The sequence below is a fragment of the Cnephaeus nilssonii genome (genome assembly GCF_951640355.1).
Source record: "Cnephaeus nilssonii genome assembly, chromosome: 13".
Classification (NCBI taxonomy): domain Eukaryota; kingdom Metazoa; phylum Chordata; class Mammalia; order Chiroptera; family Vespertilionidae; genus Cnephaeus; species Cnephaeus nilssonii.
In genome coordinates, this window is record NC_137084.1 from 71986371 (window position 1) to 72004460 (window position 18090).

Consider the following 18090-nt stretch of genomic DNA (forward strand, 5'->3'; position numbering starts at 1 on the left):
TTCAGTGTTCATAGCTATAAAGGCCACTAACCCCTGGATATCACAGGAGCTTGGACCAATTAATCCTTGCGTGCTATCCTTTTTATTATTGAAAGGTAATATTGTAGTTAGTTTATTGATATCAAAATATTTACTTGGAAAAGAATAAAATCTGAAAAAGCTTGTTGTCTCTGTGATTTGGGGTACAGTATATGTGAGATGTATTTAAATTGTGAGAAGATTGATTCATTATGAAGTGTTTCCTCCCAGCCAACGTGCAGTGAATTATTTACAGCTCCTGGCATCCAAAGCAGTGCCTGCACCCTTCTTTTAGTCATTTTCAAATATTTTCATAGCTGTAACCCAATTTATTTTTCAGTGTCAGAATATTCCAATTGTAGCAAAATATCAAGACCTTGGTGAAACAAACCAACCATGGAAGAGAGAAACTAGGGGGCTTAAAATATGAGGCGGGTGTGGGGGTTGGGAGGGGAATGATTATCTGGGAATTTATATGTATACTCGAGGCCTGATGCATGAAATTCATGCAAGAGTAGGCCTTCCTTCCCCTGGCTGCTGGCACCAGCTTCCCTCTGGCACCTGGGACCTGGGCTTCCCTCGCAGCCCTGGCTTCATCTGGAAGGTCATCCAGAAGGATGTCCAGTCTAATGAGCATATTATGCTTTTATTATTATAGATATGCATAACTCATGGACACAGGCAATAGAGTGATGAAGGCCTGGGAGGGGGGTACGGGGTGAAGGGGGTCGAAGGGATAAAACACACATATACAAAGGGGACATCTGTAGTACTTTCAACAATAAAGATAGAATAAAAATATATATTGGGAGCGAGGGATGTAGCTCTCTCCTATTTGTTGATTATGGGTCCTTAAGGAAACTTGTTGGAAAGATTGAGCTTATGATCTATTTTATACTCGGTGGAAGTGAACTTTGTTACTCTGTTTCTTGTCTTTTGTACTAAGATCCACAGCCATCATTACAGAACACTTAGAAAACACAAGGAATCTTCATCTTTTTTTCTACGGAATTTCCTCCTTTGAATTGTGTCATGTGGGGTACCATATGCTGTCTTGTATTGCTAATTTGTTTCTATCAGTATTTCTTGGCTTTTAAATTTTATATTAACTCACTCTTGGCATCCCCACTTACTCTTCTCTTTTCAGAGTACATTTTTAGCATGCAACAGGCACTCAACAAGTGTCTGTTGATTGATGGATATCACTGATTGACACCCACATGTTGCACATCGATAGATGTTCTATTTGAGCAAAACAAAATTATTGTGGAATTCATTGACAAATTAAACTATTGTTGAGGGAATCTGAACATATCTCTGAAGTGGTTGATGACACAGAATATGTAAAGAAAATCAACATCTGTTAAAACAAAAACAAAGCACCTAGTACTAAGGACTTCCGTACTGATTGCCATTAGGCCCCAGCTATATGTCAGGTTAGTTTTGTGGTGGAAAGCTATCTTAGTGTAGTCTTATTATTTTCTGTAGGGCTAAGCTTGACTAGGAATTAACAGATCTGGGTTCCAGTTCCAGTGTCACCACTGTCTTATTACTTCCATGAGCAAATCACTCTGATTTATTCTGGACTCAACCTTCACCCTCCATATATTTATCAGAGAAGAGCATGTCTGGCTTTGGCATAGAGCTATATTATGTGGATTTAATGACATTAGGCATTTGAAAGAATTTTGAAATGTTAGAATAAGCCTCATTTTCCTATATCCCAAGTTACTATTATCATCATATCCTATTTTTAAAGAAATGGTGAAATAGAACTGTTTTTTAAAATTATTTACAAAGCAAAATACTATAACTGTGGTTCATAAAAGTAAATATAGATTGTTCATATTATAAGAATTCTCAGTACCACCAACTGTTATTTTCAGAGAATATGTTTTGTCCATTAAGAAAGTTTGAGAATGAATGATTATTTGTTCTTTTTTTTAGTGAATAAATGATTATCATTGCTTGTGCAATGAACTTACATTTTCACACATCCTTTGTTCTCCTTCCTCTTATTGCCTCTTTTGACTTTGCCTTCTCTCTGTCACACTGGTTCCTTTCCTCAACCCCCCTCTTCCATTGTATAACTTGTTAACATTAACCTGTCCTAGGAGGATGCGTTGTTTTAGGAAAAAGGTAATGGGCTTGGCTCCACTATGCCTTCCAAATAAAGTCTAAACTTTTAGTTTAGGATTTCAAAGCGTTGTCTTAACTTACTGCTTCGGCTTTAGCTCTCATTCTGACCTTATTCTGTGATGGTATCAAATGGTTGGAAATGTGTTGATCCTGATCATGATTTTCTTGCTTCTAAACCTTCGATCTGTTGTACTCCACATGCACTTGTTAGAAGTCTTTGCATCTTTAAGTGCTGTCTCTCCTAGGAAGACTTTGTGGCTTCCGCTACAAATGTTTTTTCTCTTCTAGACTTCAGTACCTTTAAAATCTACTTTTCTTAGGGCATCTAGCCCATTCTCCTTTACATGACTTTTATATTAGTATGGTTTTGTGTGTTTATTCAGTAATTATTTTCTGCTTTTATTCCCTGTTTCTATCTCTGTTGATAAAGCTTTGAGCTTCTTTGGCTGTGTTCTACTTATCATTATATTCTGAAGTGTCTAGAAGATTTTTTCTTGGGCAATAAGAAGCAGCCCATAAGAGTTGTTGAATTCAATTGAAGTGCCGGGCCACATCTTTAGGCATGAGTATCAAACTGAACCTTTCATGGAACTGGAAAGAGTAAAACCAGTGTCAGTGTTCTAGCAAAGAGTCTCTAAGTGTGACTGGAAGGAAAGAAGTCAGCTGTTGGACAGATATGCTAGTGAGGTTAGAAATGTGTATTGCCAGGAATCAGCATATATCAGAGATACTTGGAATCATGAATATTGTTCTACAAAGTTAAACGTTTGGTTTACATGTCAGGACACAGGACACCCATTTAAAGCTTAGCAAGTGTCTATAAAACATAAAAGGAGTGCTGTAGAATCTGCCCAGATTTTAAAAACAGAGAGTGTAAATCCTTTGTGTTTGAATAAAAACATGTATTATGCAGTTTCCTCAGTTTGTTTAGGGGAGAAAAATCAAATTTGAACAGATATTTTCAAGTAGTACCAGGACCAGCTTTGTGTTTATTATTATTACGATAACTTGAAGGGATCTTTCCTGAGACATAGCATTTCCTAGTGTTAGGAATCCCGTGAAGGCCACATCCATACAAAGAATAGGGGCATTAGCAGGAGAACAGTTATTGATTGGATTCCTGAGTCTTTCACATGTCTGCCCATGCATGTACATTTCCCCTGCTTATCAGATTCACATTATCTATATTTTCTCCTTAGATTATTAAAACGGGAAGAAAGTTTCACATTCATTCCTCGGTCCCGTGAAGATCTCCCCGACAACTTTCCAAAGGAAATTCCTGGGATCTGCTATTTCCTGGAGGTAAGGACTGGTCCCAAGCAGCCAAAGCCTTCTCTCTCCTCATCGAGAATCAAAAAGGTTTCCTACAACATTGGCACCATGTTCCTCCGGGAGACAAGCCTCTGAGATGTGCGACAGATCAAAGACTCCTCCAAAAGCACAAGCCCGGAACACGGGGCACAGCGGGCGGGTGGAGAGGGGTTCTCTTTCACTGCTTCGTTGGGAACACACAGCGGAATCTCTGTGATGTCAGGCAATAATCCTCGAAAACGGCGGGTGATGACTGTCCATTTCAAAAAACTGGAGGGTGGGGGGAAACAAGGCGTGTCCATCCATGGGAGTGTTTTTGGTCACACATATATTTTAATTACAAGTATGGGCCCCCTTTCCAAACTAACCGATAAATAGAGTTCATGTTTGCTTGTTTGTCACACATACAGATATCTTTCCCTATATATTTGTATCACTTTTGACAGCCAGTTTTAGTATATATTCCTACATTTAGTGAGATGGTATGTGAAGGATATTTTCTAATTTTGTTTTTTCTGAATGGACATTTCATACACATATCATGGCAGCGTGGTAAGCTTCCCAGCAGGAAGAACTGTAACTCAGCAAAATATTTTAGGGATATTACCTATTTTTATACATATCTCTTCTAGATAATTACCTTTCACACAACATTATTAGATGTTCTAAATCTGTTACTGCATAGTTGGTATGTAATGTAACGCTAACCTATTCATTGAATATAGTTTTACTTACCTAGAGTCGTTAGTGCTTAGACTGAGAACACATATAACCAAGGGTTCCAGATGCTGAGAAAGAGTTGTACATCTGCTTAGTAAATATATCCTGTAGGTTTAATTAATGTAACATGGAACCCAGAGCAAATGGAATCTCCTAATAGTAGCTAAGATTAAAGAAAGATCCTCTTTGCCATCTTCTAACAAGTATCAGTCCAAATAAAATGCTCTCTTCATTGAACGCTTTTCAACTTAGCATTCACAGGTACAGGTAGTTATGATAAGGTACTGAACTGCGCTCTAAAAACAGCAGCCTACTAAGTGACATGCTCATACTCCCTCTCCCCCTTCATGATGGATGACTCCTAAGGCCACTCTCAGGAGTGAATTCCTAGATACTGCCATTAGTGAGAACACTTTTGCCAACAACTTTGTTTCTTCATGTATAATAAAATCAAGGGAAAATGCCTGTATTTAATGGCTTTAAGATTAAAAAAATATGTTCATCTTCAGTTGGATTGAGTTGGCTTCTAAATTCAGTGAATCACCTTCAAAACAGTGAAGCAGGTCTAACCTTCACTTAGTAATCACCATAGTTACCAATAGGCTTCCATCACAGGACCTGCTAAAATGAAGACCAGTTCCCAATAATTAGCATTGCATGAAAATATTATTACAGACTCACCAGAAATTAGGAGCACGGTGTGTCCAGAGATTTTCTATTTTGGATCAAATATAAAACCTAAGTTTCTATGGAGGTTAATGAGCTGTCAGTATTTTTTCCTTTAAAACCTTAGGGTGTCCATTTTCTTACTACAGTACATACACTCATTGTGTCTACTGAATACAATATGTTTCTTCTTCTGGTCGGTGACTTGGGCTGCATTATGATTTGCTTACGGCATAACTCAGCAAAGAAGCATATTAACTAGTGTCCAATGTAGTCTATGAGGCTGCTTTAGTGTTTTTAAGCTCTCTAAGTGGGTCGCTAGAAAGCATTTAGAAATATGCAAAGTATTTGTTATAAGGTGATCACTTGCATACTTGTTGAGCTCTGTCCTCGCCCTGGGGCTTATGAGGTCACGCGTGTATCACTCTTCCTGTGGGACGGGACCTGGACCAGCGCTCTCTGAATCCTGGCCTGGCCTTCTCTTCCCTGAGTCCAGGCCTCTGTTCTCCACCACTTGGGGCGAGAAGGCCCAGGTGTTTATGGGAGGCTGTGTAGGCTGAGGACAGGGTGCTCTCCTGGGAGGAATCACTCACAAAAGAATTCTTCAGGGCACTGGGAGATGAACGCACTTCCTTCACGGGGGACGGGGCCAGCTGTCCAGTCAGTGCACAGAACAGGCAGGGGCACCTCAGTCCTTGCTGGGGAATGGGAGCACCCTGGTCCTCGTGCTGAGAAGAGGACCCCTTAGCTATGTATGTTGGTGGGCTGCTCACAGCACAGGGGCATGCGGAGGGAACCCAGCTCACGGAATCATGTATGCTTATTCTGCACAGTAACTTAGAGCTTATCATGATATGGCAAATCAATGCATGTTTTGGCAGTAAGCAATGCATTCTGTTACCATTAGCCTGAAAGGGACTTCCATGAAGAATCCAGTCTATTTCCCTGCTTCTTGGAAAGGTTTGTCTAAGCAGCTCTTCTAAACATATGGCTATTCTCTCTAAACTATGATCACCTATGGGAAGCATATTTTAAAAGCATCGCTGGAAATCCACTCTATTATCTGGTAATGGAACTAGGGCCCCAAACCAAAATTGTAGATGCATTTAGTTTGTCAGAAGAATAACAAACTCTTTCTTAGTGTATATGATTTTACTTAGAGAAGTTGCTGTTTACATTGTCACAAATGTCACAATGAAGAATATGCCAAAAATCTATTAACTATCACAGACACAATGTAAGCTACAGTTTTCATACAATATAATCTATATATATATATCTTTCAAGCTATCGTCCCAAGCAATGGTCTAATCTGTTACCATTTTGCCAATTTAGTACAATTGGTCATTATAGTTACTGTACACTGTTGCTATGTGTGTGCAAGGGCTGTTTAAAATGGCTGTTCATGCTAGCTGTGGTCATAGAATTTAAAAGCTGTAGAAAAGCATCATACATTGTTCTAGATAATACACTCCACTTGCATTCTGTTAGGAATTGTGGCTGTAACAATGGGTGGTAGTTGGTATTTCATCTGCTTATATCTATACAGTTTTCTCACAAGTTACCACACACATCATGCATTTTAGCAAGGCAGACTAAAAGTAATTTACATGGATGTCCCACAGAAATCAAGTGGTATTAAATTGGGTAAATAGCTTTAACCCACTTTAAAAGGGGTTACTTTAAATATAATGTGGCACCTGTTTTAGTGTTCTTTCAAGTAATAAATTGGAAGAAGTCACTTTATGACTAGCCATCAGTGCCAAAGCTTTCATCAGCAAGAGTATCACTTTGATGGAGAGGATGTCATTGTTTGCAAATAAATCTGTTATCTAACAAAGTGAGAAACCTCCATAGGTACCCCAAACACACTGAGCAGTATGTGCTTTGTGACCCTCAAAAGGTAATATCAGCCATAATTAAAGAATAATACTCAAAGCCTGGAGAAATGCAGTGTCGTGTGGTGTGAAGAAGGACCCAACTGTTAAAATCTGCCTTGATATTCATCAGTTCTCTTATATGTTAAATTAGATGAGGTTTCCTTTGAGCACCTGACTAGATGCTGCCCAGTGAGATGTGACCTGCCCATGGCTGAGACTGGAGAGCAGGTTCATGGAGTCGGCACTTCAAATGTGACTCTCGTGGTCTCCCACTTGTTCCTGTGACAATGGTGTCAAGAACACAGTGTTTTATTATGAAAATGCAAAAGTGCGTGCCTCTCCAAGAAAAACAGACCAAAACCGAACAACAGCCTAAACAGTAGCACTCGTGTACAAGTGCAGAAGGCGTTTCATTTTGCAAATTCCTCCCAAGAGTTCCAGCAGTAAAACAAAATTAATCTGATGCATACAAAAGGCAAAGCCACAGAGAATTTGGAAAACCACCAGGCTCTGTGTTTTGTACGGAATCATATTGCTACCAATTGAAATAGGGTACTTGAGTTTGTGAGGTATCAAGAGAGGGGCACGAGATTATTGCCATCATTAAATATATTTCATGAAGGCTCCTTGGGTTCCTGACGCGCTGAGGGCACTGGGCAGAGAGTAAAACTCCGACATGTAGGTTTCTATCTTCTCACGCATGTTGAGCACTACACAGTCCATGCCCAGACCCTCTTTTACTCCACGCAGCACTGAAAACCAGCCCCACCCCTCACGCCTGGCCCCATCAAACACTTCTCTGTACCTCTGAGCCTAACGCGGCCACAGAAGGAGTTGCTGAGGCCTATTTCAGGCCCAGAGGAAGATTCACACCTCGTCAGGCCCAGGCAACCGGGCACTTCTGAAGGGAACTAACCACCCGCAGGGGTCTGGGGCATGCTGACAGCTGAGCTTCTCCCCCTGCTTTTTCTCCTCACTACAACCTGCTGAGCACTCACTGCAGCCACTGAATGTCCATTCGGAATGAATGATACATGCACAGCTTTGGGGGGCACCAGGTGCCTCTCAGCCAGCAATACCTGATGCTCAAGACCCACAGCAAAGTCCCATCTTAAACTGGGCATTTCTGTTATGAGAGTGCAGATCGTCAATACAAAAAGAATCATTTCAGAGGCTTTTACAAATATATCTTATTAGACACAGCCTGAAAAACATGATGCATGAGAGCCTGAATTGTTAAAGGGTAGCATATTCCATTCTGAATGATGATTCTTTATGGATAGCTCTGACACAAATATACTCAATCCACAGTTAGCTGATTTAGCACACACAGACATTGTGCCGAAATGATTGAATGGATTTTATTATTAAAAGTGTAAATGAACCCCAGCTGCGGACTCAATTTCAGGATCCTCATGGTGGTGACTGAAGAACAGACACTGATATTACATACAAATTATCATAAATTTTGTCAGAACACGTTGAGATAGTGTGCAAAATTCCTTCCTCACACTTGATCCAAACAATTGAAACCTGAGGATTATTGTGCTACCACTTTTCTGTTTCCTCCATCTAGTCTCTCCTTCCTTCTTCCTTTCATTGAAAGAAGTCATTTGTATACAGGGTGGGGCAAAAGTAGGTTACTGTTGTTCATATGAGAAATAATACAACGATTAATAAATAATAAATAATAATGCAAAAATAAATTCTGTGTTTTGTGTACCCAACACTGTAAACCTACTTTTGCCCCACCGTGTGTGTGTGTGTGTGTGTGTGTGTGTGTGTGTGTGTAGTGTAGCTATTTCAAGATTAAAAGGAGTAACATTTTTGGAGGTAGAGAAGTAAAATTTGTGTTTTTATTCCTAATATGTTGTGGCCGGAACACACAGTTTCATTCAGGTGTCTTGTTGCCACCCTTCCTTATTAAAAACAATGCTGTTTAATGGCCCAACTCATGAACTTGACAGTATCTGGCTGTCTTCAAAAGAATTACCTAGGAAGTGTTTAGGAATACAAAGTACTGGGCTTTGCCTTCAGAGATTTGGATTCAGTAGGTTTTAGGAATCTGTAGAAAGAAAACCACTCTAGGGAATGGTAATATGTAGCCAGATTTGGAGATCATTGAAGAATACTCAAATAACCCCAATCACTAGGAATAACTACAGATTGACTGACACAGCAATATATTATTTTGAAAGCTATATACTCGGAGCTTCATAGCATTGTTTGTTTCACAAGTTTTAATTTTAGCTGTGGTTTCAAATTTATTCTCTGCTTCTTAAGTACGAGTCTTCGAACTTATTAGAGACAGAAATCAACACTGATAAGCATGAGGGATGAATATTGCTCACTATAGGGCTATTAGGCATACTAGATATGGCACCATTTTCTTAATTACTGCCTGAACTGTGCAGTATATCACAACATTTGCTGATCCTCACCACCAATATTTATATCTAGCATGAACTTTTGGACAGAGAAACAAATGTCGAAGTAGCAGCCTTGTTTTTGAATGCTTTGATGTTTATGTTAAGAAAAGTCAACATAATACTTAATCTCACTCTGTACTTTTCACACTGAACTGTACATTCATCTAAAAATATTCCCTAGCAATACCTTATAACAACCTTTCAAGCAATAACTTAAGCCATGGTGTTGATGCCATAGGAAATGTGCAATTTTGTGCACTTCATAGAACATTTAGGGAAATAGAGACATGTTTTATATAAGCAATAACATAGCTGGTGTGAACTTTTAAAAGATATTCGCCATATTCTACTACAGCAAGATGGACAACAGGTGATGACACAGGTAAAAAGTATCTGAGAAATGCCGTGCTCAGTCTATCTCAGAAGACATTCAGTGTACACAGGCCATAAAGTAATTAATAGACTCCTGTCAGGTTATTTCTGTTGTATAATTTTTAAAATACCTATAATAATATTTCTCTCAAGAGATGTGTACATATGTAATGTTGCCCAGGTTTTCAGTCTTTGTAGTACATAATGGTAAGGAGCAGTTAAGAATGGATACATGAGTAAAAGTAGAACAAAAGTTGGTTGAGTTGATTGAGAATGTAGGCTTTGCAAAAATATAGATGGGTCTTGGGACAAGTTAATTAATCCAAATGTAAGTTTGATAGGGTCTTAGAAGATGAAAGATAAAAGATAAAAAGAGGTTATTACCACTGTTTTCTACGATGGCAAGTGTTCAGTAAGTATAACAGTATTTTGGCTTCAGAATATGGTTGAAAGTCATTTGTAGTATAATTACTAAACATCTTAAGATGATTATGTAGTTATATTGAAAATAACCTGCTCCTCTCAGCTATTTTGATGATGGTACGAAAGCTTTCAGTCCTTTTATAGTTAAATTACCTTTCCTTTATTTAGAATAATGTATGGGGATTATAGCTAAAAGCCACTGGTAAACTTGTTACACCAGGGATATTCTAAGCAACAGATTATTATTTAGCAAATAATTTAAGTTTAAATCCATTCTTAAGCCTCTACGACTATAGCTCCTATTATTGCCTCACTGAGTAAGCTCTCTTCTAATCACGAATATGAGCACAATTGGAATGGTGGGTGGGTTTGCTAGTATTTTAAATTCCTAATACCCATACCAAAACTTAAGTTAGCATCCTTTTGTCTACAGTGTAGAAAATTACCCTATAAAATCAATCAGGGCTGTTGACTCACTGAGACAGTTTTGAAAGTTGTATTTTTGTATATCATTCAATGCTTAACCCTTAAAAGCATGCTTTTGATTATTATAAATAATGACAAATTGTTCATTTGAAACTATTAAGGTACATTGAATTTATCCTCTCAGTTAATTCATCCAGTAACTAAGATCATTCTTAATATTAGACTTAAGCACTGTTGCTTATTATCTGAAAGCAGAAGACATAAGAAAAAAAAAAAGAAAAAAAGAAATGGCAAGCCTAAGTAATAACTTGTTTCTGATTCTTTTGATACATTTTTTAAAAAAGTAATCAGTTTCTATTCAGTCTTCTTCTGTGGCCTTTTCACTATTTGGAGATAAAGAAGGGATTCTACTAAATATATTTTTGCTGCAGTCTACTACATGTAATTAAATATAAGTTGGGCAATAATGTATTAATTGGGATAAAAATCAGAAGTGTACACAATGGCTTCTCACACCACCTTACTTTTTAAAGAGAATTTCTCCTTTTATGTTGTCTGGCAGCTAGTTATACATCAGACTCCGGACAGGGACAGATGGAAGGGCTGGGATGGGGAGGGGCTCTAGAAGAGATTGAGCAAAGAGATTTAATTGCATGAAGGTGTAGATAATCTCAAAGGAGAGGCGGTTTCCATAATAGACACGTGTGGCTTAATGAGAGCCAGATGATTTGTTGGACTTGGTGGTCATTCTCGTTTTAAAAAGCAAAGAGAAAACTGCACAGGCCGTTCTCAGTGTCCTTAGGGTCGTGTTAGCCTCGCAGCAGCTGCACGTGTCAGTGGAACTGGGACTCTGGACTCGAAGAGCTATGAATAGAAACTCTCTGAAGGTGGCAGATAGCACTACCACGTTGCCCTGATGAAGGTAAATGAAAGTGTCAGAGCATCTGGGCCGAAGGGACAGAGAAAGCCAGATACCAGCTCTGCCGTATGTCATGGGAAAGCTGTTAAAATTAGCACAAAGGAACAGACTATCGGTGTGCAACTGATAGGAAAACAAAACTCTCCTCTCCCCTCCCCCCTCACTCTATAGCATGCCTGGCTGAGCTAACATTCAGCGAGGAAAAGACAATTTGCTTTTATACATCCTTTTTAAAATCCTGAAATTATAAAAAAATAGCTTTCCCTAGTTTGAAAATGTAATCAGAAAGAATGAGAAATATTTGTTCTGTGTCCTAAAATCTATAAAATCCTTCCTTGGGCTAGACTACATTCCATGCCATTCTTCACAATGTTCTCAAATGGGGTTTTAGCTGCTAGCAAAACAAGAGCTCAGCTTCAGAGTAGGTGGGAACCTTTATGACCCGACAGCCTATCCATGGCATTCAGGGTGCTCCCGAGGGTGGGAGCCGGGGAGAGAGGCGCCCCTGGCATTTGATGGCGTGCTGTGGGAGAGATGAAGCTGACTCTGTCTTCCAGTATTAAAGTGCTTAGGTAACCTCTTATTGTCAAAGATGTTTCATGTACAAGCAATTGGTTAATTCAAGCAGAGTTTTATTAGAACATACATGTTAAAAGGATGAAATAAACATGAACAATTACCAGTTAGAAAAAATAATGTAGGATAAAGATTTGCTGTTTTAGAAGAGTAGACTTGCTTATATCCAAAAGTTGGAATGCTAGAGACTTGAAAGTTTTCTGACTATATCAAATTGTTCAACACTGAAAAAGGAAAATAATTTTGTTGATGTATCCCTTAAGGTTTTATTCCCTAAAGATAACATATAATTATAAATTACAATTAAATTATTTTTCCTCCATGTTCTTTGCTTTTGGAAAATAAAGGTGTAGATGATGTCATAAATAAGACAAACTTAAGAATTGTGGCATTGAGCCATGGTTTGCAAATTTGTTAACATTCTTCTACCTAAAATAATAAACTTTTATTTTATTTTTTAATATGTTTTTATTGATTTCAGAGAAAGGAGGAGAAATGGAGAGAGAGATCGAAACAACAGTGATGAGAGAGAACCATTGATAGGCTGCCTCCTGCACGCCCCACATTGGGGATCGAACCTGCACCTGAGCATGTGCCCTGACTGGGACTAGAACTGTGACCTCCTGGTTCATAGGTCGATGCTCAACCACTGAGCCACACTGGCTGGGTACAAACTGTTTTTAATAATGTAAGGGTTAAGGATAGCCATTAAATACTATATTTAGACTTGTTCACATTAGGATATAGAGCAAAGCATCTCAAACTTCTCAAAATAAAATCTAATTCAAAACTCTTTTAAGTTCAAGTCATTTGAACAACACATGTATGTTTATATCACCTCTAACAAGAAACAATGCATTCCCAACGCAATGAAACCTCAATTCCATTATTGCTTCCCCAAAAGCATGCCTTTATGATCAATATCACTAACTTTCATGGCTAGCAAGAGAGTATAGCGTTCTTTTGAGACTGGGGTGATCTGTATCAATATATTTGTGTATAGTCACTTAAAAGGCTTCCCTCTTTTTTTATAGCTTTTTTTTTTCAGTTCAAAGCATCATAGAAGCAAAATATTGGAGCAAGCAGATAGTTTTTTAATAACGTGAACCCCAGGCCCTATAAATTACCTTGTTGAAATCAAAACCTAACCTCGGCTTGGAGTCTCAAATAAATTGCTTTTGTATTATTTGACTATAATTTGTTATCAAGAAAGAGAGATTAATTCTTATGTAGATCTCACTTTAACCAAGAAGATCAAGGTAAACCAGATGACTCTATAATTATCTACAGTAATTCAGGTAGTTTTTTAAAAAAATTCTTTAATTTTTGCTTTTGTTGTGCAAAGATAATTATTAGTGGATGGCAGCTAAAATTATTATTCCTATCTTTTACATTTGTTTCAAGTGTGTCACCAGGCACTTGTCAAATCAGTTCTTTTCATTTATTATGTAACTCAATGACCTGGAATAATAGTTACCCATTGCTCTTTCTTTTGATCCTTAAAAACACTTCATTTTTCCTGTCTAAAAGAATTCTCCTGCTAACATGCAAATGAGCACCTGACTGTAGGAGGTATTCCATTTTGTGAGCATATGTGAAGTACTGTAGCTGAGTTCAACTGGACTGCAAAAAAGAGCCACCAAAGGGAAGATGAAAAAAAGACAGAAAAATCAAACTTTGCCTATAGCCAAACCTGCTGACCTAGAACAAAGCTGAAAATAGATGGCAAGGTCAATTGATTATAGTTGACCCTTGAACAATACAAGTTTGATCTGTGCAGATCCAATTATACATAGATTTTCTTCAATAGTTAGTCATTTAATCTCCAGATTGTGCATGTGTGGGTTTAACCAACTGCAGGTCGAAAACAGTATTTTCAGTCTGCAGTTGGGAATCTGAGGATCAGAGAGCCAATTGTGTGCAATGTTCTAGGCCATCCTCTATAATAAAAGCCTAATATGCAAATAGACCGAACAGTGGAACAACTGGTTGCTATGATGCGCACTGACCACCAGGGAGAAGATGCTCAATGCAGGAGCTGCCCCCTGGTAGTCAGTGTGCTCTTACAGGGGGAGCACCACTCAGCCAGAAGCCAGGCTCATAGCTGGCGAGCACAGCGGGGTGGCAGGAGCCTCTCCTGCCTCCATGGCAGCACTAAGGTCCCCTTGGGGGATGTCCGCCGAGGGGTCCTAGACTGTGATAGGGCTCAGGCTGGGCTGAGGGACACCCCCCAGTGCACAAATGTCATGCACCAGGCCTCTAGTTTTATATAAGAGACTTGAGAACCCATGGATTTTGGTATCTGCTGGAGTCCTAGAACCAGTCCTTCTCAAATGCCCAGGGACCACTGAGTTTTGGGGAATCAAAGTTAAATGTGAATGTTCAGCTGCATGGCAGTCCAGTAGCCCTAACCTCCCACATTGCTCAAGGGTCAACTCCATAGATATTTAAACACAGTATTCATAGTTAACAGAACATCATAAAATTCAGCATGTCAAACTGTGATGAAACAAATAAGAAACAAGAAATATGCTAATCAAAATGAAAGTTTTAAGAGACAAAAATAACTCCTTGCATTACATATGCCCACAAGTATAGAATTTATTTTCTGTTGGGAAAATTTGTCTTCAATCCATATTGGCTATATGATCTAATTAGACATTAGTATAGCCTTTATAACAATGAGAACCCATGCAAGAATCCAAATATCAAATGTGGCCATAACTTGAATATTAACAGAATTGAATATTATTTCCGAATAAGACAGCCGCTGAATGTGAAATGAGTGAGCTATATGTATAGATACTATGTGCAGCAAACTAATTAGGTCCTCAGCCTCTCTCTCTCTCTTTTTTTATTTTGTGTTTTTTCTTCCCTTCCTCCCTCCTCTAACCCCATGCCTTTGAGATTTTAACATATAGCTACTTATAACCATAATTTTGGCTTACTTGCCAGAATTAACAAATTCTCAAGTTCTTAAATACAAAAAGACATGAGTTAGATCATTTTATGATGCATCCAGGGGTCAATCATTTATAAATCTCAATTCAAAAAGAAAATTCAATAATTTCTAGCAGAGTTTGATTCATGAGGAAAAAAATAAAATATTTTATTAAAATAATAAAAATGAGGAAGACAGAGAGTATGTCCTTCCATTTTTACGTACCCTCTAAAAACATTACAATAATTTGAACAAGTCTTGAACAAGATTCAAAGAATCTTTAATCTCCAAAACTAAAAACTAGATTGATCTTATTCATGCTTTTATATTAGTGTACTAACATTACATTCAAACTACTTAACGTGTCTCCATGACATAAGTTTGTGTTCAGTAACAGAAAATCATACAGAAATAATACAGCCTTTTTCTCTCTAAGATATGCTTCACTAAGTCCAGTCCCTGTGAATTTGGCTCTTATTCTCCTTTGGACTTCTTTGTTACACACCTCAGGGTTCCTCTGCTCTAACACGTCAGGTAGTCAGACAAAGATAGGGATGTGAAAACTTCAGAAAATGTTTAACCTTCAAAAGGGAAGGATTTCTGTGTTAATCGATTTTTATGTATTTAACAATGATAATTTTAAATTGTGAAAAAACAAAAACAGTCAGCTACCATATAAATTGACTATTATGAAAATGCCAATTGCTTTCCTCCTGTGATTTTCATTAAGAAAGCTTTTGTCTTGAAATGATAGACAATCTATATACTTATTCAAATTATGAAATATGGCATTCAATAACGTTACCATTTTTATTTCTTGAGGGAAACATTTTAATAATGAATGTAAAAATAGAAGAAATGTGGCTGAGAAAAGCAGAACTTAAGATGAGTTTGAATAACTCTGATCCAAAGTCCCATTTCCCCCCCTCCATTTTGCTGCCGCCTGCTGAATTGATATGTAAAGCCCAGATTGGCAAAATTCACAAGCTACTAATTATTGTCACCTTTAAGAATCTGGAGATAAGCAGAAATTACTCTGTGTGGAAATTGAATCACATCACTATGGTTGGTTAAGCCTACTAGGGAAGTCAGGTTAGGTTCAAATAGAAAAAAGTGGTTCCTGGAGAGAAAGACTTCTGATTTTTTTAAGAGTTGGCTAGACAGATTATACCATTATTTAAAAAAAAATCTTTCTGAGAGTTTTGCCTTGGAAAAGCTCTAACGTTTTATAACAGCTGCCTGTAACTAACTACATTATAACATTGGTAATCAAGTGACAAAACTGTCTCGTTACGCTTTTAAAATGTACCGATTAAGTGCATTCCAGAAATAATACATATCTTTCTTCATTTCAAAGTCAACCTACCTGAATTCTGACTCTTCGACTGTGAGTAGCCATTTTACAAAACCAAAGGGTCTAATATCCCAAACAGTATTTTAGATTAAAAAACAAAACAATAAACCTTGCCTGCTCATTTCAATGCATAAGACGAACAGCCAATGCATTTCCGTCCAACATTCCAGCACCATATAATAATAAATAGGGTTCCCAACGCACTTATTAAAAATACATAGTTATAATGTGCTGGGCCATCTTTCACTTCCTCTGCATGGGGTAGGTTTTACTTAACCAGATACATGAATTATTTTAATATTTTGTCCAAGTCATTTGCTGTAATTTCACGGGTCTAAATTTTTGGTTTGGTTTGCGATGTAAATAATATTGTATATCTGCTATTTTGCTATCAGATTATACTTTGTAAATCATCTCTTTTAAAAATCTAGTTATCACAAACTTAAATTACAATGTCATCAAAATAACACTAGGTAAATATACTAATATATCTGTAGGGCATGGTTAAATGAAACATATTTTGAAATGTCAAGCTATTTTTCATTTTTAAAAGGATGAATGCATCTCTTAAGCCTGTACCATTAATTTTTAAAAAGTTTCATTTAGTGTTTCATATTATATTTTAAAGTACTTTTCTTTATTCAGTAGTACAGGTTTAAAGAAATGATAAAATGTGTCTCATTTCACTAGAATTTTAAGACACTTATAGGATTATAAACATCTGTAACTTCTTTGTTTTTCATGTTAACCACTTTTTACTTATTTGATTATGTTTATTTATAATTATGCTAAATCATGCACAATGTAAATAGCATGTTTCATTATGCAAAATGTCTTTGTATTTACACACTGCAGAACAAGGTAAATTTATATATGAAAATGAGTGGTAAAAACCTGGGTTTCTTATAAAACAAAGTAGAAATAACAGTTGTGTGTTATATTTACATAATTCATTATAAAGCTATCTGTTTAAGTCATACAATTATTTACTGTATAAATCCAAACTGTCACGTAAAATATTTAAACCAATAAATGATTCCAAAAAGAACGAGTCTATAGATTCTTTTTAGTATATTTTTTGACACTATGAATGACAACTAAGGGTATGACTGAATGGTAAGTGAAAAAATAGGAAACAAATAAATGAATGAGGATGAGGGGAGTATTCTCAATGCATTATTATGGTCGATGATGATACTTTTGACAAGATATTAAGCAAGGCCAATGTTTAATTATTTTTCTAACATGAAGTATCTACTTAATTATCTTACAAAATCAAACTGCACAGGTCATCCTTCTGTAGTTTTATTCACTCTGAATATATATCACACAGAAAAGGCATGAGTCGCCTGTCTATGGCCAGTTGCTTTCAGGAAAGGATAGGGAAAAATAGGGATCATTTTACTGTCATTATTTTTTTTAAATATATTTTATAGATTTCAGAGAAGAAGGAAGAAAGAGATAGAAACATCAATGATGAGAGAGAATCATTGATTGGCTGCCTCCTGCATGCTGCCTACTGGGGATCAAGCCTGCAACCTGGGCATGTGCTCTTGACTGGAATCAAACCTGGGACCCATCAGTGCCCAAGCTGATTCTCTATCCACTGAGCCAAACCAGCTAGGACATTTTACTGTCACTATTAAATGTCAGTTGAATGCCAACTGAGTGCTTGTAAGTGCCCCATCCAACAGTTAGTTTGGATGCAGCACATACCTATGAGGAGAAGACCAGTTTAATCTAACGTCCTTATATTTCAGCAGTGTATACAGTATTTACAAAATCAAGCCATCTTTATTTTCTCAGCCCTCTCCCCCAAAACCACTTGGTCTCAACCATACAAGTTTCTCTCCTAAGTAAGGTTCTTATTCTTGCCTTATTGCTTTTTCTTCATGGTTGTCTCTTGATTTATTGGC

General features: G+C 37.4%; 1 protein-coding gene across 1 annotated transcript in view; it reads left to right on the plus strand.

The window, feature by feature from the left end:
• The window catches only part of GUCY1A2 (guanylate cyclase 1 soluble subunit alpha 2), a 311442-nt gene extending 294239 nt beyond the window's left edge, over positions 1–17203 (plus strand). Inside the window, exon 8 of the mRNA XM_079787360.1 lies at positions 3357–17203. Within this exon, the coding sequence (XP_079643486.1) occupies positions 3357–3564 (208 nt within the window). The 3' untranslated portion in view covers positions 3565–17203. The remainder of the gene's footprint in view (positions 1–3356) is intronic.
• Positions 17204–18090: the final 887 nt, after the last annotated feature.